The sequence below is a fragment of the Podarcis erhardii genome (assembly GCF_964252035.2).
Source record: "Podarcis erhardii genome assembly, chromosome: 1".
NCBI lineage: Eukaryota > Metazoa > Chordata > Lepidosauria > Squamata > Lacertidae > Podarcis > Podarcis erhardii.
The window spans coordinates 54056220-54079358 of NC_138497.1; the positions used below are offsets into that span (position 1 = coordinate 54056220).

The 23139-nt window shown below is 40.1% G+C and overlaps 1 protein-coding gene across 6 annotated transcripts in view; it reads right to left on the bottom strand.

Moving 5' to 3' along the window:
- Window positions 1-23139, bottom strand: part of LOC309327394 (uncharacterized protein) — a 105275-nt gene that overhangs the window by 25089 nt on the left and 57047 nt on the right. For 3 of the 6 annotated variants that reach the window (XR_014150531.1, XM_081836647.1, XM_081836648.1), the window contains one exon: window positions 13598-13691. The exons of 1 other annotated variant lie outside the window; for it this stretch is intronic. Coding sequence is in view for 2 of the 5 variants with exons in the window: in XM_081836647.1 (XP_081692773.1) it covers window positions 13598-13691 (94 nt within the window). In the remaining 3 variants the exon portion in view is untranslated. Of the gene's footprint in view, window positions 1-6363; window positions 6728-8738; window positions 9039-13597; window positions 13692-23139 lie in introns of those variants that run through there. 2 more of the 6 variants (XR_014150533.1, XR_014150534.1) reach the window with 2 other exon arrangements.

Genomic DNA, 23139 nt, shown 5'->3' on the forward strand with positions numbered 1-23139 from the left:
AGGGCTATTATATTATTCTTTGCTTCCTTGCAATATGATAGCATGGTGCTATAACAGAACATGCAAGTTGCTCTTTTTAAATTGGTAAAGAGTAAGGCCCAGATATTGAGACAGTACTTCAGATACATTTACAAATGTTTCCAGCTTATGTAAGCTTAAGTGATCACCAAGGCAGCGTTTGATAATATAAAGTGCTAGAATGTCGTTATATAAGTCACAAAGTCCCTTCTACAGAAAGTTTTGTTTTTCACATGGATTTAATAACAATTAAGATTTCAGTAACAGAGTATCAATGCTACAACATAGATTTGTAGAAATTAATATTTCATGGATATATGATAAAATGTTTGTAAGCAGTCTATTTTTTCTTCCTTGCTAATTAATCTGTGACAGTGTATATGTGTTCTAATCGTGGATAAATATATACTTTAAAATAGGATATAATTTTCAGAAACTAGACAATAAAATGGATTTGGGGTGTTTGGGGTGTTTGCATGTTTGGTTGTCATGTTAAGAGTTGCCTTATAGATTTAATATATTATATAGCATAATACAAGATTTCTATGTAGATCAACAAACAATCATGGTTTAAATTACACTGTCTGAAAATTGTTTCAATTTACCTTACAAATGTATTATACGAGAGAATCTTATTAGTAGGCAGCCAGAAATTAAGCACGTTTACTTAGAAACAAGATTAATTTGTGTTCTTGACTACTGTGTTTAAAAATCTATATACATTTTTAAAAAGGCATGAGCAGCCCCACAACTATAGTTTACATTAAAAAAAAATCAAGACCCCTTGAAATATTTGTAAAAGAGCATTTACAGAAAATTCCTTTAACTAATGCCAACACTGAAATCAAATGTATTTTTGGTAATTTTCATTGTTCACATTTTCAATTCTGATTCTCATATTAGCTTTTAAAAAAGGTAGGTCAATGAATCAGTTTGGAATATTTGCAGCAGATACAGATACACCTGCTATTCGAGCTACAAACTGGATAACTGCCAAATTTTAAAGATTTCCTCCCAAAAAACAATCCTCAATATATAATTAAATATACTAAGGGTATTTAATTATTAGGTGTAACATTTTAGAAATTGTAAGTTTTAACATTTACCATATATAATAATAATAATAATAATAAATTTTATTTATATCCCGCCCTCCCCAGCCGAAGCCGGGCTCAGGGCGGCTAACAACACTAAAACAATACAACATTATAAAACATTATAAAAATGAGTTAAAAACAAAATTAATGGCAACCATAAGCTAAAGTCTTGAAAAGATTGCCAAAGGAGGGAGTCAGGCTGCGCCCTAACAAAAGGCCAGGTGGAACAGCTCTGTCTTGCAGGCCCTGCGGAAAGATGTCAAGTCCTGCAGGGCCCTTGTCTCTTGTGACAGAGCGTTCCACCAGGTTGGAGCCGCAGCCGAAAAAGCCCTGGCTCTGGTTGAGGCCAGCCTAACCTCTCTGTGGCTTGGGACCTTCAAGGTGTTTTTATTTGAAGACCGTAAGTTCCTCTGTGGGGCATACCAGGAGAGGCGGTCCCGTAGGTACGAGGGCCCTAGGCCGTATAGGGCTTTGAAGGTTAAAACCAGCACCTTAAACCTGATCCTGTACTCCACCGGGAGCCAGTGCAGCTTGTATAGCACCGGATGAATGTGATCTCTAAGCGAAGACCCCGTAAGGAGTCTCGCTGCGGCATTCTGCACCCGTTGGAGTTTCTGGGTCAGTCTCAAGGGCAGCCCCACGTAGAGCGAGTTACAATAATCCAGTCTGGAGGTGACCGTCGCGTGGATCACAGTGGCTAGGTCAGGGCGAGAGAGGTAAGGAGCCAACTGCTTAGCTTGGCGGAGATGAAAAAATGCCGCCTTTGTTATAGCTGCAATCTGCGCCTCCATAGAGAGGGAGGTATCGAAGATTACACCCAAACTCTTAACGGATGGTGCTGGCACTAATTGCACCCCCGCAAGAGATGGGAGTTGCCCCCTCAGTCCCAAGTCGTCCCGTCCCAGCCAGAGGACCTCTGTCTTCGAAGGATTTAACTTCAACCGGCTCCCACGAAACCATCCAGCCACAGCCTCCAGGCATCTGATCAGTGTGTCTGGGGCCGAGTCCGGGTGGCCGTCCATCAACAGATAGAGTTGGGTGTCATCAGCATACTGATGGCAGCCCAGCCCAAAACTCCGGACAAGCTGGGCGAGGGGGCGCATAAAGATGTTAAAAAGCATCGGGGAGAGTATTGCACCCTGGGGCACACCACACACCAAGGAGTGGCGGGATGACAATTCCCCCCCAAGCGCCACCCTCTGTCCCCGACCAGAGAGAAACGAGCGCAGCCATTGAAGGACTGTGCCCTGGATCCCCACGTCGGCAAGGCGGTGGTCTAGGAGTTCGTGATCGACCATGTCGAAGGCTGCTGACAGGTCTAGAAGAATATATAAATTAAGGAAATTGATATAAATGTTATTTGAATTTTCAAGTGATTTTTCATAGATGGAGAGACAATATTCCTACATAAGTGCAACTCTATCTATCTATCTATCTATCTATCTATCTATCTATAGATGCACATGCCTTTTTTGGGGGGGGGATCTTTTAATTAGCCATATGAACTTAAAATATATAACCTTATAACATATGAGTTGATTATTAATGCTTTATAGGAGCCAGTCCTGCAATATGTCTTTAGTTGCATATATAGGTGTATGTATTTTTAAAAAATTAAGGAACTATCAACAGTGGGGGTTTTTCTTTAGAACCTTTTGTTTATTTTTTAAAGAACGTTCTTCCTAGTTAAATGCTGAAGTAAACTAGAACTCTATAAAGTTACCTAGGAAAACAGTTCTTTTATTGCTTGTTGCTGGAAATTTTCCTTGTTTTTTAAAAAACAGACAATTTGTTTTGAAAATACTAGCATATTTTATTGTATTCATCGGGACTTATTCTCAGGAAAGTAAGCATAGGGCTTGCAGCTTTACACCACAGTCCTGTTTATGTCTGTTCAAAAAAAAAAAAAAAAATCTTGTTAAGTTCAGTTAAGTACTCCCTTCAGAGAACTTTGTCCGGAAAGGTGGTCTACAAATATAAAGAATAAATACATTTAAATAAAAAGTGGGTATAGGATTGCAATCTAACAATGCAATCCTATACATGTTTACTCAGAAGTAAACACTACTCAGAGTTCACTGGGACTTACTCTCAGGTGAGTGTGTATAGAACTGCAGTCTTCGTCTGCCAAAAACAATGGCCTTCCAGTCATTACACAACCAGAACAGATGAGTTATTTGGTCTTCAGTGCAATCCTATGCAAGTTCTCACAGCAAGGCCCACTGTTTCCATTTAAGGTTCCTCTCAGGAAAGTAGGCACAGGTTTGTAGCATCAGGTGCAGTTCATTCAAAAGAACTGCAGTTTAACTATTATTTACTTTTTTAAAAAAATGAACTAAGCAAAAGGAGCTATGCATTAATTAATTGTAAGAAGCTTTGATACACGTAGGTCTCATTCAAGTTCAGTATTGCATCTTACTAAGCTTCTTTTAACTGTTTAAAAGTTACAAATACCTGAACAGGTTTTGCTGATCTCAACAACAAGGGTTTAACAACACTGGAAGAACCAGACGGCTCTCCCCATCGCTCAACCTTTCCTCTCTTGCAGCGTATGAAAAGGCTGCTTTTGCCTGAAGGCATAAGGAGTACAATTATTCTGAGATCTTCAGAGCTATTATGCAATGTGTACGTCCTATGGGCACTGCCAAGGCCCCCATCCCTCTCTCTATCCAATCCCCCACACTTCTCCCTTTTTCTTCTATTATTTTTGGTTTTAACCACTTAGGCATGGCCTTGTAAACTGGCACTGTGAATTGCAAAGCTTTAATGATGATTCCCCCCCCACCTCCATTCTTTGTACTTGTTACATGTTTTTTCCCCCGAATGTTTTTTTTTCTAAAAGCCAATAAAAACCAGTTCATCTTTTTTCTGATGGCAACTAACTTGCTTTTAAAATTACTGTCTTTCTGTTTTCAGTACTATTCAGGGCTGTATTAAATTACTGAAAAAATATTTATGCTGCAGTAATCAAACCCCTGGTTATAAAATAAAGTTGAATAGGATTACTTTAGAGCAAAATAATCTTTTAAAACCTACCTTTAAATGCCAGTTGTTTTTAACAGAGTAGAATTTTATATCTCAAAACAGTATATATGGGCTATGTTGGAATTCTCTAAACTTTATAATTTAAGAAAATGAATGTAACACAGTTCAGATATTAATGTAGGAAATTTAAGCTTTCCAACTTTTATGTTATCTCCCTTATTCCACATTACAAAAATCTACTTGCACATGAGGCTTAAAAACATACCTGATTACTTAGGTTTGTCCTTGTCCAATTTATTTTGTCTTTAAACTAATTGCAAACTTTGTTGTTACAATCAGCAGGGAACAGCAATTTTGCATCATCTGCTTAAAACCCTGCACCCAGCCGTCACAACTAAAGCTAGGGGAGTTAAGATAAACATGTATTATGTCTGAAAGGAGGTTTCAGAACCCTACACTTTAAAAAGATATGCAAGTAATTACTGGATCACGATCTCCAAGGCTGATTCCGTCACTTGGACCTGTGGATAAAGAGAAACCTCTTGAGATTTCAGTCTCTCAAAGCCGCAGACTCAGCTGGCTTGAGCCTACCATTATCAGGAGAGAGCTGATGGGCACAAGCTCAGAGCTCCACTCGGCAGAACAAGCACACCTGCCCCCCCCCAAAAAAACCACCATAGCAGAGCTGGCTTACCACTTTCTTAAGCAATTTAAGTAGTGCACTGTCTTCCCAAGCACTACTGTCTTGGGAAGCAGGGACATAATAAGACCATAGTCTTAGGGCTATGACTTCTAAAGCACATGACTTTGCCCAACGTATCCTAGGAACTTCACTTTGTCAAGAGTGCTGAGAATTGCAGCTCTGTCAGGGATAAACTACAGTTCCCAGGTTTCCTTGGGAGAAGTCATATGCTTTAAGTGTGCTTTAAATGTATGGTGTATATACAGGCTTTAATTAGACAGCTGCCAGTAGATAACTGGTGGGATGAGGTGAAGCTGCCTTCACTTCGGCTTACCTGGGCACGGCAGTGGTGAGGTTGTGGCTATGCAGATGCCCCAGTGGAGCCAATCTCACACTCTGGCATATCCACACAACCCTGACTTCATCGCAGCCCTGCCTGTATCAGGTGAGCTTCTGTAACACCAGTGCTGGGGAGGCAGCACTGCTAATTGCATCCCTGCATGGCTCTCTATTGCCAGGGATAGTCCTTCACTGCTTGAAGCACCCATGGAAGTGCAACTCTTAACCCTAACAGCATGATGGATTAGGAGGAGACTGTTCTAACTGCTGTATTCTTGCAAATGTGGGGTCTGTATCAGTGGGAGAAACCCTTTACCTAGTTAGGTATAGTGGGTGCCAAAGGTATAGTGCAGCTCTCAAAACACAAAAAATGACCTGACTTCTAATCTATTTCTGCATAATTTATTTTTCAACTATTTTTTTAAAAGTTAACATTTTTAGTTGTATGTGTTAAGATATGTGCCTTTGTACCAGAGAAAATTCTGAAACATTTACTTTCAAAATCTATAATACAGGACTACAGAAGATAGTGTAATCCACAGCCCACAATATGAGGAACAGTTGAGGGACTTGGATATGTTTAACCTGGATAAGAGGAGACTGAGAGGAGATATGATAGCTTGTTTTCTGCTGCTCCAGAAGCTATGGACCATGCCTAGGACTCTAACAATGGACTCTCACAGAAGATGGGGGCCTCTCCTTCCTTGGAGGTTTTTAAGGAGAGGTTGGATGGCCATCTGTCATGGATGCTTTAGTTGATATTCCTGCAATTGCAGGGGGTTGGACTAGATGACCCTTGGGATCCCTTCCAACTGCTGTTCTATGATTCTCTGACTCCTATAGGACTAAACCAACACGCACTTCAACATTACAGCATTATAGTTGTGCATAAAGTTGCAAGTCAATAGGAAAATTACATTGTTTTTATTAATGACTATGCATTCTTCACTGTCTAGATATATCTGACAATTTCACTGAGATATGAACTATAGAATAAGACTTTGGCTAGTATACAATTATAACATATTTCTATGTTTTCTTCAATGTAACACTCACTTTCAACAGAAACAAGAAATGTTTTGTCTTAATATTTTGCTGCACTTGCAACTTCCACAAAGTTTTCCTCTAAGAGTGAGCAAAACAAAGTCATTATGTCAGTTTCTCTGTGGCATAAAATGTTACTTAAACATGTGAGGGGCAAAGTTGCTTTTATAAGTCCATGAAATAAATATATCCAGTTACCTTCCCTTAATCTTCAGCCTAGTTCTGGTTATCTCTCATCTGGAAGAGGAGGATGGGAGCCTGCTTTGGGAGTTAGATGAGCAAGGTATTATTTTCAGTTTACAAATCCATTTATTAGAGCACTGCGAAAAAGATGGTTTTGATGAATTTCCATATAATAAATGAGCTTTCCTTCCTGATTTTTAATTTAACTCAACTTATTTAGGTTCTAAACTTGCGAAAAAATAGTGTTATTGTTTTAGAAGATTTACAAATGGATTTTCTAAACTAGGTGTATGATGCATTCAAGACTGCCTATTCAGTGACACCAGTGCCAGATTTAGGGCAGTACAGATCGTTCCCCTGCATAGGACGCTGAGCTGAGGAGGCACCAAATAATTATAATATGAGTACCTACTGAGAAGACAGGAGTGCCTGGCGTGCTCTGGTCCATGGGGTCACGAAGAGTCGGACACGACTAAACGACTAAACAACAACAACAACAACAACCTACTGAGAAGATGCATAAACAGCAATTGTACCAAAAGGAATTATTGTGAAAATAAAAATATTTTGGGTGACAGCGCCAAAAGTTGTCCTTGCTCAGGGCACCGTATTATCAAAGTCCATCACTGGTAAAACAAAAAAATCTGAGTGTTAACAGTCAGTTATCACTAGAATAATTATCTAGAATTATATCTGGCTAAATCCACTGACATTCTAGGAGGCTGAGCTCTGTTATCTTTTGCCCATAGAACTCACCAATGCTTATGAAGATCCCACTGACATTCATGGAGTGTTTTTTTTTAAAAAAGTGTGAGAGGGTGCTGGGGAGGTAGAGGAGGAATTGAGGGCAGTGTGGGAAGGGGAACGAGGACAGAGGTGCTGCTACCAACACAGTGACAGTAGGAAGAAGAGAGACAGCTGCCGAGCTGCCACCTGCCTCAAAATTCTCCTTTGAATTTTGCAATGCAGTTTACCAGCCAAGTGAAGAGTATGACAGCATCTATACTAGGATAAACTGTGCATTAAAATACATATATTAATGAAAATAACAGACAAGAATGAATTATATTATATAAAATTTCATACAAAATGTATTAGAATAAATTTGCACTAAAATGCTGGTGAATTTTCACGGTGACTTTTTTATTTTTCAAAAAACCACAAACTGGAGAACTAAACGTATGACTAGAAAAATGAGAAACTGAGAGAAACAAAAATTGTCAGATTTGCCCATCCCACAACTTTGGAATATAAATATATAGTACCTTAGTTGGATGGGCAGTATTATTGAACAGTATACTGTTCAGGGAAGTTTTTAATATTTAATGCTGTACTGTTTTTAACACTTGATTGGGAGCCGCCCAGAATGGCTGGGGAAACTCAGCCAGATGGGTGGGGTATAAATAATAAATTATTATTATTATTATTATATTATTATTAGGATCAAAACACCATTACATCTCTCTCTCTCTCTCCTATTACATATCAGACAGACTTCAACTTTACTGTCTTTTGAGTAGGTCTTACTGCCAAGCAGCCATTAGCAGACCTGTCTTCCCTGACCTTTTTCAAGTTGCAAGAAAGGAGATTCCGACTAAACATTTGGAATAACTTTCTGACAGTAAGAGCTGTTCAGCAGTGGAACAGACTCCCACAAGAGGTGGTGGACTCTCCTTCCTTGGAGGTTTTTAAGCAGAGGTTGGATGGCCATCTGTCATGAATGCTTTAGTGGAGATTCCTGCATTGAATGGCTTTAGACTAGATGACCCTTGGGGTCCCTTCCAACTCTTAAGATTCTGTGTTTCTGTGACTTGTCTCTTTGCCACTCCTTTTTGTTTTGTCACGTCCCTGAACATTCATATTCCAGGTCAATCAGCTCTACAGATTAACGATGTAAGAAATAAATAATTGATATTGTATAAATGTTTTTGTTTAAATAAATATATATTTGCCCATCCCTATTCATAACATGAAGTGTTATCCACAGTTGGCAGAATTATATACACATGGATATAGAGATAGGAAATTTGAAACAGTGGGACCATAGACATTTGACTTCATTGTTTACTTTCTCCCTCTTAGGCATGCTGCCAACTGAGAATAACATTTTATGCATTTGATAAAGTGGAGCCTGGTTGACCAAATGTGACGCGGTAATAAATTGGTTTGTCTAATTAAAAGTGCTACAAGACTCCCTGTTGTATGTGTTGAACGGAGCAGACAGATAACTGGACCAAAGTCACCCAGGTTTATATTATTGACAGTGTTGTTGTTGCTTTATGCAAATCTGAACCCAGGTCTTCCTGGTCCTAACCCAACACTCAAACACATAAATAGCACAAGAGAGGTTCAAAGGCAATTGAATTCTCACAATCACAAGTGAAATTGACCTCTGAATGCTGGCTTTCATTCTGTTCTATGTGGCTGAATTATTTGGTCATTGTAGACAGATTGTTTCTCCAATCCTTGTAGCACAGCCCTGGGAAGAGGATTTGTCATCTGTTGAAAGAATGACACACACTGTGCCACAGTTAACAGTGCTGGATGCACTCATCATATTAAAATCAATATATGAAGAATAGAATCAGAAAAAATGGGACAAAGTGTTTAAAATGTTATAACTGGTCCAGACATGGAAAGTGCTTGCATGTGGGATTAGACTCAATTTGATTAAAATAATCAATAATTTTGCAAGGCTGCAGTAAAGCTAATAAAAGTTGCTTTTATAACGCTATTTTCTTAGACAATATGTCTTGGTTTAGCATGTCAATATGCCACATCTCTGTGAAACAATTTAGTTGTAAAGCTCCTGTTAGCATATCTTAGCTTCTTTGTAAATCATGTAATTCTACATCCCAATCCAAAGCATTTACTTGAATTAAGTCCCATTTATTTCAGCAGGCAGCAAGTATGTATGTCTAGGATCATAGAATTTGTGATAGAAGTGAATGCTGAGACTACAGTCAACCAAGCCCCGATGCTGCACAGTCTCAATTCATTTAAATAGGGAATGTGCAGAACGACATGATGGCACTTAACAAATGAAATTATCTAAGCCAGGGGTGAAGAATCTGTGGCCCTCCCATTATTGTTAGAGTCCAGCTTCCATCAGCCCTACAAAGCATGGTCAGTAGGCAGAGATAATAGGAATTATAGTCTCGATGGCCACTACATTTATTGCATAGGGTTTTAATGCAAGCCATCTGCTTGCCGAACACCAGTCCTACATTTGTCCTTTTTAAAGGCTGTTGTAGATAGTTTGGACCAGATTAAATGCCTTCTCAGTTGTCCCTCACAAGAGAAATTTCATCTGGAGTTAATGTAAAAATGAGATTCTTTCATGCCACACTTTTTCTGTTCAGATTTACATTGCAACAGCCCCCAATGCCTGCTTTCACATCCCTTGATCGCTGTGCTATATATTTTGTAAATAAAAAAACACTTTCAGAGAAGGAGAACTCAGATTTAGTCAATAATTCAGTTGGTTATTTTGGCCAAGTCCTACCTATCTACTGGCGTCAGTTCCTCGTCTTCTCTCTCTCTCCCCGCACCCCCCAGATAGATAGATAGTTAAACTGATGAAGAAAGACAGTGTGAACTGGACAGTTCTTGAATGCAGAGCACAAACCCAGTGATAGGTCACAGGAGGAGATGCTACATTACCTGGTAAATGACATCAGTTCCTTATTCCCCATCTCCATAGTGATAATGCAGCTTTAGCATTCCCTAACACTATTCAATATACCTCTGCACAAGGAGCACATTGCTTGCTCAACCTGCTGGATCATAACTATCGTCCATAACACGCTTTGATAGAATATGACAAGCATTCCGGCTGCCATCTTGTGCACTCATACATTTCTCCCAGTGATGTCAAGGAGCTGTGACAGTAGCAGCATTTTAGATTGTGTCTGTATAAAGCCAGAGGCATACCTAGGGGTTGGCAAAAGTGGCCCCTGCCAGGGGCGCAGGCCCAGGGGACTCGCAAAAATCACCTATCATACTATGAAGTGTATGGCGGGTATGTATGTGAAAGTAATAAACTCTTTGGAAAACCAAGGAAATCAAAAAAATCTGAGCTTGGTCATCATGCAGCTCTGCTGCTGAAACAACAGGACTGGCCATTTAACTCAGAAAACTGCCTGGATGAGATACCACTGAAAATATATTGAAAATAAGGACTTATTTAAAATGTAGGTGTTTGATTTTTTTAAAAAAAATTATATCTTTCTTACTGTCCTGTTTTTGTTCAGTTTTGGCTTAGAGGCTTGTTTAATTTTGGGGGGCTTAGTCTTAAGGGGTGTGTGTGTGTGAGAGAGAGAGAGAGCGCCCTGGTGTTAACTCAGAACAATGCAGTTAGAAGTCCAGTTTTGTAATACGCTGGGAGCATCAAACACCTGCCATAACAGACTTAGACATGTGGTTCCAAAAATATAGGATAGAGGGATAAAGGTGTGATATAAGGATAGAGAAAGTAGACAAAAGAGAAGCTTCCTCCCCTTCTCACATGAAAGCTGAGGGACAGAAGTTTCAGGATAGACCAAATGAAGTACTTCTTGACACAGCCCATAAGTTAAATTATGGAATTTGCTACACAAGATGTAGTGATGACCGTCAGATTGGATGGATTTAAAAGGGGATTCATGGACAATAAGGCTATCAATTGCTATAGCTATATATTAACTCCGGTATTCCCCTGAGTACCAGTTGCTGGGGACCTTGAACAGAAGAGTTACTGTGCTCTTCTTCGGCTTGTGAGCTTCCCAAAGACATTAGTTGGTCACTGGTGGAACAGTGACGACAGACCTTTGGTTTGATCCAGCAGGGCTCTTCTGAAAAAATGGACAGACATTATCACAGGCACAGGGATCTGATCGCAGACCTGTCATGGCATTTCTGACCCTTAGATGTCGGATTGCAGTGTTTTCCGGAGATAATTGCAGTAACCTATGGGAAAGCAACTAAGGAGCTAAATGTAATATGTATAAAACAAAAACAAAAAAACCACACCATTCACACAGCACTGTTGCTAGGCAGATGTAACACCAGTTCAAAGAACCATTGCCACCAAACCACCTCAAACAATCCTTTCTTTCTCCCTTTACTTATCATGCATTAGGAATCAAATGACTTCAACCCATTATTAATTCCTTGATGGCCATGGTTTAGACAAGGAAATCTAACTCACCCAAGTGAGGTAAGAGCAAAATCAATCATGCATTGGGTCCCTCTGACTAAGATTGCCTTTTTTTCTAGCTAAGGAAAGGCAGAAATTCTTTTGCCAACGTGGATGTTAAGTACAAAAACCCAAATTACTGTCCATCGTGTAGCTATAAAATGAGAAGAATAAAACTTGCATGTATGTTGAGAATATTTTGTGTATATTGTTTTGGCCATCTTTATTACAGTCTTGTAGTAGTATCATTCCTATGCTGTGGAACTTTTCCTGAGAAAGAGTAGTTTGCTGAACACCATCTAAGAAGTTTGTGGATAAAGCAAGATTAGAGTGGGGGTTGTCTGCTTAACTATGAATATATTTCACCATCTCCTAAAGCACAAGTTGTGGTTTGCCAAGCTGAGAGTGCACCACCCTGACAACAAGCTTTTATTTATGCAGTGGTTTTTAATGTCTCCAGTATGCTTGGTCAGTCATTATTAACTCATCCAATTTAAGGTTCTGTTTCATTGACAAATGTTACAAAACCAGAGTAATGAACAACTGTATAAATTCATTAATGGCTGTGTAGGGGAAATATAAGAAATGATGTTTCACCTCAGCAGCACTGCTTTTTAGTGGGGTCAATTCACATGTCCAGCATTGAGTCATCATGCACAGAGAAATTGTATAGATGTGTAAACCAGCTGTTTGTTCAAAGGTTTCTACCTACCTCTGCACAGTTTTCTAGTGTGCTATGCTTTAGGATTTGCCCCTCTTAAAAGCAGAGAAAATTGAATTGTAAAATTTGGTATACATTCTAGAGGTACTCTAGAAATCTATTTGAAGTGCATCTGAAGTTAGTTTATTAAATTTGTGGTGCTAAGTCATTTAAATCAACATGGACTTGCTGGCCTTCGTTGACTGCTTCATTGCCAGCAAATCAATCCAGTTAAATATATACTAAAGCAGTACTGTACTATGTGTTGTCCAGATACCCATGTGTTTTTAGTGTCAATGCCACTGGTCAAGTCCCAATAAATCATCTTCAGCACAACACTATTGCACAGTGATCTGGTAGTAGCATAGACAAATCTACAATCTTGATTACATTTGCAGGACAAACAGAAGCATATCCAGTAAACATGAGCTTGCGCAAGCAGAAGGTTATCCATGAAGCACATGAAGCAAAAAAACGAGGATATGCGAATAATGATCACTGAGCACAATATATCTTAATTTTGTGTTGCTGTTTTTTACTCTGCTCTTTTGTTGCTTATTACTGATTTATTGTATATGTATTTCTATTCAAACTGGCCTGCAAATACTTTTTGAAGTGTGGTATGTAAATCTATGAAACAAACATATATGCCTGGGCAAAGGCCTTTTGATATATGCAGGAATATACATTGTCTGGTGCATTTAGACAGACAACATATCTTAACAGGTTTATGGAAAGTAGCACATGAACTAGTACACAAATATAACATAGACCGGTGTTTCACAAACACTTAACACTTGAAGCACAGTTTTTTCAATTAAAATTGGAGGTATGTACACATAAACATTTCTTCATCAGTGCATGGATAATGGACAAACATCATCCCAACTGGGCTGGGGAATTGATATTACTTCTTGGTGCCCAATCCTAACCCTGTGCTTCCAGGCCAATGTTTATGTTTCTGGGGTTCCCCCGCCCATCAGCTGTAGTGTGAGCTGCATCAGGCAATCCCGGTGGTGGCATTCCCCCCCCCCCCGATGATGTCACCACCTAAAAATTGGCAGCGAGAGGAGAGAGTAAATACTGCATAGCGCATACTTGCTCTGACAGGCAGAGGATGTTAGCTAAATCCTACAGGGGGCTTAATTTTCCAAAGCACATTTCAATTTCTCAGACAGCACAGTTTGGAAATCACTGGCAAACTTACACAGATGCAGGCTTGGGTTACTGTATACACATTTCCCCATGTCTCTTTTTTCTGAACTAAATGTTCAGGCACCTTATCTCTATCAAGAAATAGGGTTGGTGTACAGTAACAGCAACCACAAAGCAAACAATTAACATGCATACATACAATATTCACACAGACATACCTAAAATAGGTCTCTTCTTTCCAGAAGGTTGTCTGATGGTTTTCATTTTCAGAATATGTATCCTTTTCCCCCCTGAAGGACACAGATGAGCACACTGAGAATAAAGCACAAAAACAAGAGGAACAGAAATATAGTAGATGATAACTTGTGCTTATAAAAAAATTCTTTCTTTCACTTTTATTCAAGGATGTTCTCTTCATAAGTTATTTTATCTGAAGGAAATCTGGAATTTGGTATGGGAATAAGAGTGTAGCTGCCATCAGGGCTAACCTGCCCATTAGCTATGCTGAGACCTTTGCTCAGTTTTGCCATACAGATTTATTTATTACTTCTTCACCTAAGCAAACTCAGCGGTCATGGGATAAGAAAATGGGGGGGGGGGGTCTCTTATGGATCAGGAAGCAAAGAATGAAGGGGTCAACATGGCATGTATCACTGAGACTTGGGCAGAGGAGTGGGGTGGACCTGACTAAATTTGGCTGCGCTCGGTACAGCAGAGGGCCAGATTGGAGGACAGTGGGGGGAGGGGGGTTGCCATTGTCAATAAAAGTGCCATCTCTTTCCCCAGAAGATATATTGATATTTGGATGATACTAGATATTGGTCTTGCATCTTGAAAAATGATGTTAGTTAAGCACAGTTCATGATGGAGACCTGGACATGATGGAGAGTGGTTTTAGATATATGCAGGTAACCATACATATCCCAGAGAAGGGCAGTGCCAAAGAATGCTCCAACTGCCGCACAACTGCGTTCATTTCACACACTAGCAAGGTGATGCTTAAAATTCTACAATGCAGGCTTAAGCAGTATGTGGATCAAGAACTCCCAGAAGTGCAAGCTGGATTTCGAAGGGGCAGAGGAACAAGAGACCAAATTGCAAACACCCACTGGATTCTGGAGAAAGCTAGAGTTCCAGAAAAACATCTACTTCTGCTTCATTGGCTACGCAAAAGCCTTTGACTGTTTCAACCACAGCAAACTATGGCAAGTTCTTAAAGAAATGGGAGTACCTGATCACCTCATCTGTCTCCTGAGAAATCTCTATGTGGGACAAGAAGCTACAGTTAGAACTGGAAATGGAACAACTGATGGTTCAAAATTGGGAAAGGAGTACGACAAGCTGTATATTGTCTCCCTGCTTATTTAACTTATATGCAGAATTCATTATGTGAAAGGCTGGAGAGGAATCCCAAGCCAGAATTAAGATTGCCGGAAGAAATATCAACAACTCAGATATGCAGATAACACAACTTTGATGGCAGAAAGTGAGGAGGAATTAAAGAACCTCTTAATGAGGGTGAAAGAGGAGAGCGCAAAATATGGTCTGAAGCTCAACATCAAAAAAACTAAGATCATGGCCACCTCCTGGCAAACAGAAGGGGAAGAAATGGAGGTAGTGAGAGATTTTACTTTCTTGGGCTCCATGATCACTGCAGATGGTGACAGCGGTCACAAAATTAAAAGACGCCTGCTTCTTGGGAGAAAAGCGATGACAAACCTAGACAGCATCTTAAAAAGCAGAGACATCACCTTGCCAACAAAGGTCTGTATAGTTAAAGCTATGGCTTTCCCAGTAGTGATGTATGGAAGTGAGAGCTGGCCAAAAAGAAGGCTGATCGCCGAAGAATTGATGTTTTTGAATTATGGTGTTGGAGGAGACTCTTGAGAGTCCCATGGACTGTAAGAAGATCAAACGTATCAATTCTTCAGGAAATCAGCCCTAAGTGCTCACTGGAAGGACAGATCCTGAAGCTGAGGCTCCAATACTTTGGCCACCTCATGAGAAGAGAAGACTCCCTGGAAAAGACCCTGATGTTGGGAAAGATGGAGGGCACAAGGAGAAGGGGACAGAGGACAAGATGGTTGGACAGTGTTCTCAAAGCTAACATGAGTTTGACCAAACTGTGGGAGGCCGTGGAAGACAGGAGTGCCTGGCATGCTCTGGTCCATGGGGTCACAAAGGGTTGGACATGACTAAGCGACTAAACAACAACAACAACAACAAGCTAACCATACAGGTTTCATGATCCTCAGCCTGATACTATTGCCTGCTCTGAACTTGTAAGCTAATTTGCACATAAAGCTCTGCCTTCCCCAGTCCTGCTCCAAACACCTTCCTAGACAGATCAAACCATGTTTCTTTCCCTCCACATATTGAACTGCCTGCCGTTTAAGATGGATAGGAATGTCTGTGTGTTCCAGAGACTGGCCTACACATCACTATGAAGTCACACCCACACCATACTTTTAAAGCGCATTTAAAGCACATGGCTTCCCCCAAAGTATCATGAGAACTGTAGTTTACACCTCACAGAACTACAATTTCAAGCACAAAGGTGGTTTCCCTTATTTGACTTAAGCACAAATAATGTCCATCGGCATACTTCAGTGTACTTATAAATTTTAGCTATGTTGCAAGATGCTACGATGATAATATGTAAAATGTCAGAACACTGCAAGCTTATCTGGCACTGTTAAGTGGATACCACTAGAGCAGTAGCAGTAAGACTAACGCATTGAACAGGAAGTTGGATTAAATGGTCTCCAAGACCCCTCCGATACACGATTCTGTAATTCAGTGTTACCAGAAAGGAGCAGAAGACATAACATGGATCTGTTTTAACCTCTGTTGCAAGGCATGAGAATAGTGGAGTACAGACCAGACAGTTTGAGATAATAGGATATATAACTGGCCTTGAATGAGTGACCTGAAGTTGGAGCCTCTATTTCTTACTAACTTATCTAGATCACAGGTAAAAATATGCCAAAGGCAGAAATCAGGGTCAGTTTGCATAGACTGTATAATAGAAGTCTGCTGTCAGTTTCTGCAATGGATCCATAAACTGTACATTTCATAGAATCATAGAGTTGGAAGAGACCACAAGGGCCATCGAGTCCAACCCCCTGCCAAGCAGGAAACACCATCAGAGCGCTCCTGACATATGGTTGTCAAGCCTCTGCTTAAAGACCTCCAAAGAAGGAGACTCCACCACACTCCTTGGCAGCAAATTCCACTGTCGAACAGCTCTTACTGTCAGGAAGTTCTTCCTAATGTTTAGGTGGAATCTTCTTTCTTGTAGTTTGGAACCATTGCTCCGTGTCCGCTTCTCTGGAGCAGCAGAAAACAACCTTTCTCCCTCCTCTATGTGACATCCTTTTATATATTTGAACATGGCTATCATATCACCCCTTAACCTCCTCTTCTCCAGGCTAAACATGCCCAGCTCCCTTAGCCGTTCCTCATAAGGCATCGTTTCCAGGCCTTTGACCATTTTGGTTGCCATCCTCTGAACACATTCCAGTTTGTCAGTGTCCTTCTTGAACTGTGGTGCCCAGAACTGGACACAGTACTCCAAGTGAGGTCTGACCAGAGCAGAATACAGTGGCACTATTACTTCCCTTGATCTAGATGCTATATTCCTATTGATGCAGCCCAGAATTGCATTGGCTTTTTTAGCTGCCGCGTCACACTGTTGGCTCATGTCAAGTTTGTGGTCAACCAAGACTCCTAGATCCTTTTCACATGTACTGCTCTCAAGCCAGGTGTCACCCATCTTGTGTTTGTGCCTCTCATTTTTTTTGCCCAAGTGCAATACTTTACATTTCTCCCTGTTAAAATTCATCTTGTTTGTTTTGGCCCAGTTCTCTAATCTGTCCAGGTCGTTTTGAAGTGTGATCCTGTCCTCTGGGGGGTTAGCCACCCCTTCCAGTTTGGTGTCATCTGCAAATTTGATCAGGATGCCCTTGAGTCCATCATCCAAGTCGTTGATAAAGATGTTGAATAAGACCGGGCCCAAGACAGAACCCTGTGGCACCCCACTAGTCACTCTTCTCCAGGATGAAGAGGAACCATTGATGAGCACCCTTTGGGTTCGGTCAGTCAGCCAGTTACAAATCCACTGAGTGGTAGCATAGTCAAGTCCGCATTTTACCAGCTTCTTTACAAGAATATCATGGGGCACCTTGTCAAATGCCTTGCTGAAATCAAGGTAGGCTACATCCACTGCGTTCCCTTCATCTACATTGTCATTTGCCAGACAATGGGACTAGAAAATTGGAATGTGACTTAAGAGTAATTCACTCCACCATCTCTGTAATAGAAGAATTCTATAAACTTAAAATCATCCCCAGAGAAGCAGCATAGCCATTTTAGGGCAATACAGTTTGTTAACCTATTATCCTTCCAGTTAGGCAGTAATTTCTGATATTCCACATTCAGTCTTCTTTGCTGCATCTTTCTTGGTGAGGATCTAAACATCCTGTGAATAGAGTTCCGTTCATGGCATGCTTCTGTTGAAGATAAGGAGGCAGTAATTTTGCTGATCTCCCCTCCCCATAGCAACCCCCTATATCCCCCAAAATCTGCTCTAGTGGAGTTTGGGAGCATTGGAGGTTGCTCCTGGGTGAGGCGAAATGGATGAAAGTTGTCTCTCATCCCTTCTAACAGCAGGAGTTCCCTTCTGAATCAAAGACACATCCACAAATGGAAGAAGCCCCTCCATTTTTGGAAAAGCGAGTCCACATACAAGCCATTTTTTCCTGCCCTGCCTCAAGTGTCATTGTGATTAGTTGCCCTCTCTCTACTTCAGTGTTTCCCAACCTTGGGCCTCCAGCTGTTTTTGGACTACAACTCCCATCATCCCTAGCTAGCAAGACCAGTGGTCAGGGATGATGGGAATTGTAGTTCAAAAACAGCTGGAGGCCCAAGGTTGGGAAACACTGCTCTACTTTATGAAAGAAAGGCTTTATGGAAGATCTCAATGTATTGCATAAAATTTTAATGTCCCCCCCCATCATCTTTTGATAAGTACACAGACGATAGCTCATCTCTTTAGTATATCAACCACTTTTCATGTGTGAATGATCCAGCTAAAAAGCCATCAAACACAACTTCAGCTTAGAGACAATGCTTTTCAATGAAGCCAATTGATCAGGTGCAAGTGATGAGGTTTCAAGCATTTCACTTTTGTGATACTTTCCCAGTTCCTTCTGCCTTTTACACATGTCATGTATATGTCTGTATCTTGCTGCTTTTCTTCTCCGAATCCTAAATTCCTTCTCTAAATGCTACCCCAAGTGGATGGCATTAATTTTACAGAGGCATTTTTTTTTGTTTTTTTTTTGTGGCACACTGTTGAGATACTGTAATCTCATAGTCTTCTCAAAGTTGCTGTAGCCTAAATAGTTTTCCACTGATTTCCACTCCCCATCTATATATGTTTAATACTTGGATTGTGCAATGGTTCAATTGCAAAGATGCAGATGGCTAACCCTGCCAGGAGAACCTCCTATTATTGCTACAAGGAAAGCCATTTGTGTAATGCTGCTTTAATGTCATTTAGTGTGGTTAGCCAGGTTCCTAACAGTTTTATTCCCAGCACTGCCCAATGTCTTGAGGGGAGGAAATTGTTCAAGACCACAGAGTAGAGCTGGGACAGGCATGCAAGCAGCAGTGAGGAAGGGATAGCTTCTGCTGCTTTGCAGGATCCTAAGGTTGTCACAAGAGTGCCAACTGTGGCCTCCTGCCAGTGCTGGGACCTGATTGTAGCAGCTCAGGCACACAGCAGCTCACAGGATTAGCAACAAGTCATTAATGAAAATGTTGAACACCACTAGATGCTGGACAGATCCTGCTAAACCCCACTTGTTAGCCACCTTCCATTGATTCTTTCATTCCTCTTGGTAGTGTTAAGCTTAGCATTGCCGCATTTCGAAAAGTGAAAATCCAAACACAAAATTTGTTGAGTTTTTTGGCAATTTTTTTTTTTTGCAAAATCTTTTTTCAAAAAAGTTTTTGAGCTATTTTTAAGGAAAGTTTCCAAAATCTACACTTCCGACACTGATTGCCATACATCCGTATTTTCCCAGAAATTCAAGTGATTTCCGCCCTGACACGGTTTTTGACAGCCAAATCCCGGTTATGTCTGGGAAATTCTGGACATATGGCAACCCTATGTTAAGCAAATACAGATTTTCAGACAGCTGGACCTGAACATACAGGTTTTCAAGGAGCTGGGTGATGTAATACAGCATAGTCTAAGCCACATTTTTGCAATTTGCCATTATTGAAGGCCTTGCTGAAACTGGTATGTGTATTTGTAAATTTGGCCCTCTTGATTGTAGCCACCTGGTAGGTATTCGCCCACAATCACCGTACCCAGTGACATGGAACCTTGCCATTGCATGTATGTTGCAGGTGTATGTTTCAGCAGGCAGATGGCAAGGGTGAAGCTTGCCTCTACCTGCCTTCTACATGCTCATTAAACATGTGGAGAGCAGCTGGGAACAGTTTGGAGTACGTCATTTGAATTGTGGAGCAAGAGAGCTATGTTGTGTCTGAAACTGCAGGACCTTGAGATATAGGAGTTCTCTCTGATGCAGGGCTGGTGGAATTGCTGTCTCTTGTTGGAAAGCCTGCTTACCTCTAATCACTCAGCTTTTATATTGGTAAATGAAATCACTATTACAAGCAAAAGAAACTCAACCATGGATGGACAGAGAAAAATATCTGACACATTCCAAATTGTGCTGACAGATAAGGAAATTAGTTTGGCTCTTCAATATTTGCTGTTAACATACCCATGCTTGCTTCTGCTAATCATTCTGTTTTATTGTACCTCTGCTGTTCTCAGTGTAGAAGCCAGACCACCTAGTGGTACAGGTATTTATTATACCCTGGCCCTTCTCTAAGAATTTCAGAGTGGCTTACACATGGTTCCCAAGATGTATCCTACCCAGATAGCTTACAAGTCCAGACTTGCTCAGCTTCAACAGTAGGACTACATCATCATGAGCCTTCAGGAGACAGGAACTCCCTATTGAACAACGAATAGAGGTTTTATATGTTAATACTAGAAGCCTCTGAGCCAAGATGGGGGAACCTGGAGTGCTTGGTGCTAAACAACAACATAGTGGGCATATCAGAAACCTGATGGAATGGAGAAAAACAGTGAGACACCGTTGTCTGTGGGTATGAACTCTGTTGAAAGGGCAGAAAAGGGCACATTAGAGACTGTGTCAAACAGGGAATACAGTTCAACAAAGTGGAAGAAACTCTTCCACAGAATTGCTGCGGGTAACAATACCAGGCATGAAAAGTAATTTAGAACAAGGGATGTACTGTGGCTATTTGACCAAAATGATGACTGTGAGATGGAGAAATAAATCAGGGAGGTGGCTAAAGAGAAAGTGTTGTAAGAATGGGCGACTTCACCTACTTTCAGATCAATTGGGCAAATGCATGTTCAGGTCACAACAAAGACAGTTACTATTATTTATGTAGTACAGTACCATCCATCTGCATGGCATTTTACAGAGTAGAACAGGATAGGTCACTTTTTCAGAGGGCTTACAATCTATAATCTGACAAGTGAGACAACAGAGAAGAAGGTGGTAAATGGGAGTAGAGATAAACAAGGAGCAAATATATACAATTTCAGTTACAGTGAATTAGGCTCAGTTGTAGCAGGGAGAGGAGGGGACTGTGTCAAAGGATTCACCGAAAAGGTGGGTTTTGAAGAGGAAATTAGCATCACATAGATGTTCTAGGTTATGTTCCAAGATTAAGGGGCAGGAAGAGAGAAAGAGTGGTGTTATTTGGGAGAGAAGGGTAAGCTGCATAGCCAAGGGTGGTAGAGCTGGAAGAGCAATGGTGATAGGCAGGGATGGTTAAGAGCAGAGAGATGGGGATGAGATTCTACTGGAACTGTGAATGGAAAAGTTATTAGCATGAGGACATAAGGAAGGATGTCACATGATCAGGGCAGTAAAAGAGCTTCGTTTACTTCAGCAGTAGACTCCTATACAAAGGTGAGACAGTACAAACCAGAGAGAATACAGTGACAATAGACGAAGTGTGAGATTACTAGCACTAGAGATGATGTAAAGAGAGAAGCTAGATGACTTGGGCATGGACTAAATATCATTCATATATATACATATATATGTATGTGTATGTATATGTATATATATATGTGTGTGTGTGTGTGTGTGTGTATATACCACTTGATTATAAGTAAACCTCTCTCTCTCTCTCTCTCTCTCTCTCTCTCTCTCTCTCTCTCTGTGTGTGTGTGTGTGTGTGTGTGTTAGGAGAGAGAAAAGGCAAAGAGAGAACAAAGACTCATTCCTGTCTTACAGGGTAGATTAGCGACATTGTCAATGGATATTGAGAATGAACTAGGACAAGGGGAGGAAAGTAAAGGGCCGAGGAAGGGGAAGGAAGAACTGGAATAAAAAGGAAGAGGCGGGAGTGAGAAAAAGTCAGTTCAGAATGGATGGCTTCCATTTTAATACAGCAACATCCTTCAGTCAAATTATTTTGTGTTTACAAAAAAACAAAAAGTTGTTTAAAACTCAGCCTGGTAATAAGATAGTTTGTTTACTACTCTCACAATAAATACTAAATACCAAGTAATAAAAATATTTCCTGCTTTGGGGAGCCTGTTTCAGGACTAACCATCTATTTCTGGAATCTTATGCCTATATCTGTGCAACATCCTTCAGTCAAATTATTTTGTTTACCAAAACATCAAGCTGCTTAAAACTCAACCTGTTAATAAAATAGCTTGATTATGTGCATGGAAAGCTCCTTCAGAGTAATTAATGTTATGCATATACCAGGTTGGCAGCCAAATTTGGCTTAAAAAAATTAAATTACAAAAGGAGTTAATTTGGAATTCGTTTATGGGAAGAAAACATGAAAATATTTTTAATATCATATCAAATCATAAAATTTGATATGGAAAACCAGAGTGTATAACTTGAAATTTCAATATAGGACAAAATAAAGATGAAAGCCCACTCTGGGTGGCTCCCAGCAGAATAGTAAATATACACGATATACACATATTAATGATACAGGTGTTAATAGAAAGCTCAGTTGTTTAAGTGGCTTTGAAAATCCAAGCACCATTCAAACCATCAAATATATAGCTATCTACATTATATAAATTGCAGAGCCAAATTCTGTGCATCTTGCATATGTTCAGAATCCTATTGGCATCAACACCATTCAGCTTGCCAAAATGTATGTAGTTGGTCCTCAATCCCATGTGATCAAATGTTATTGTAACAGACCATATTAGCTGTCTCTTAGTGCAGACCCTATCAGCCTGAGCTTCCACAGCCACAGCCTGCCATGAAACCCTATTGGCAGGATTGGCAGCAACAACAGCAGATATGTTCTATGATAATATCTTATTCTCTTGTTAATTATGTTGTTTTAAGTGTGCATTTTTATTTGGCCTCTTTTGGTAATGTTTTCTTTTGAACTCTTTAAGATAAAATTTTCATTGTTCACTAACTTTGCTGAATTAAATGTCCGTCCTATAGTTGGCCATCTTTGTACTGTTTTAATTTTGAAGTCTTTTAAGATAATATTTTAGTTTCCTGTTAATTATGTTGCATTGAATGTCTACTTTATATTTGACTTTCTTCAGTAATGTTTTATTCCGGATTGTTTTATTTTATGCTTTGAGATTCTTTTCTTAAAAATACAAAGTGGTATAGAAATTAAATTATTATTATTCCTACTTAAG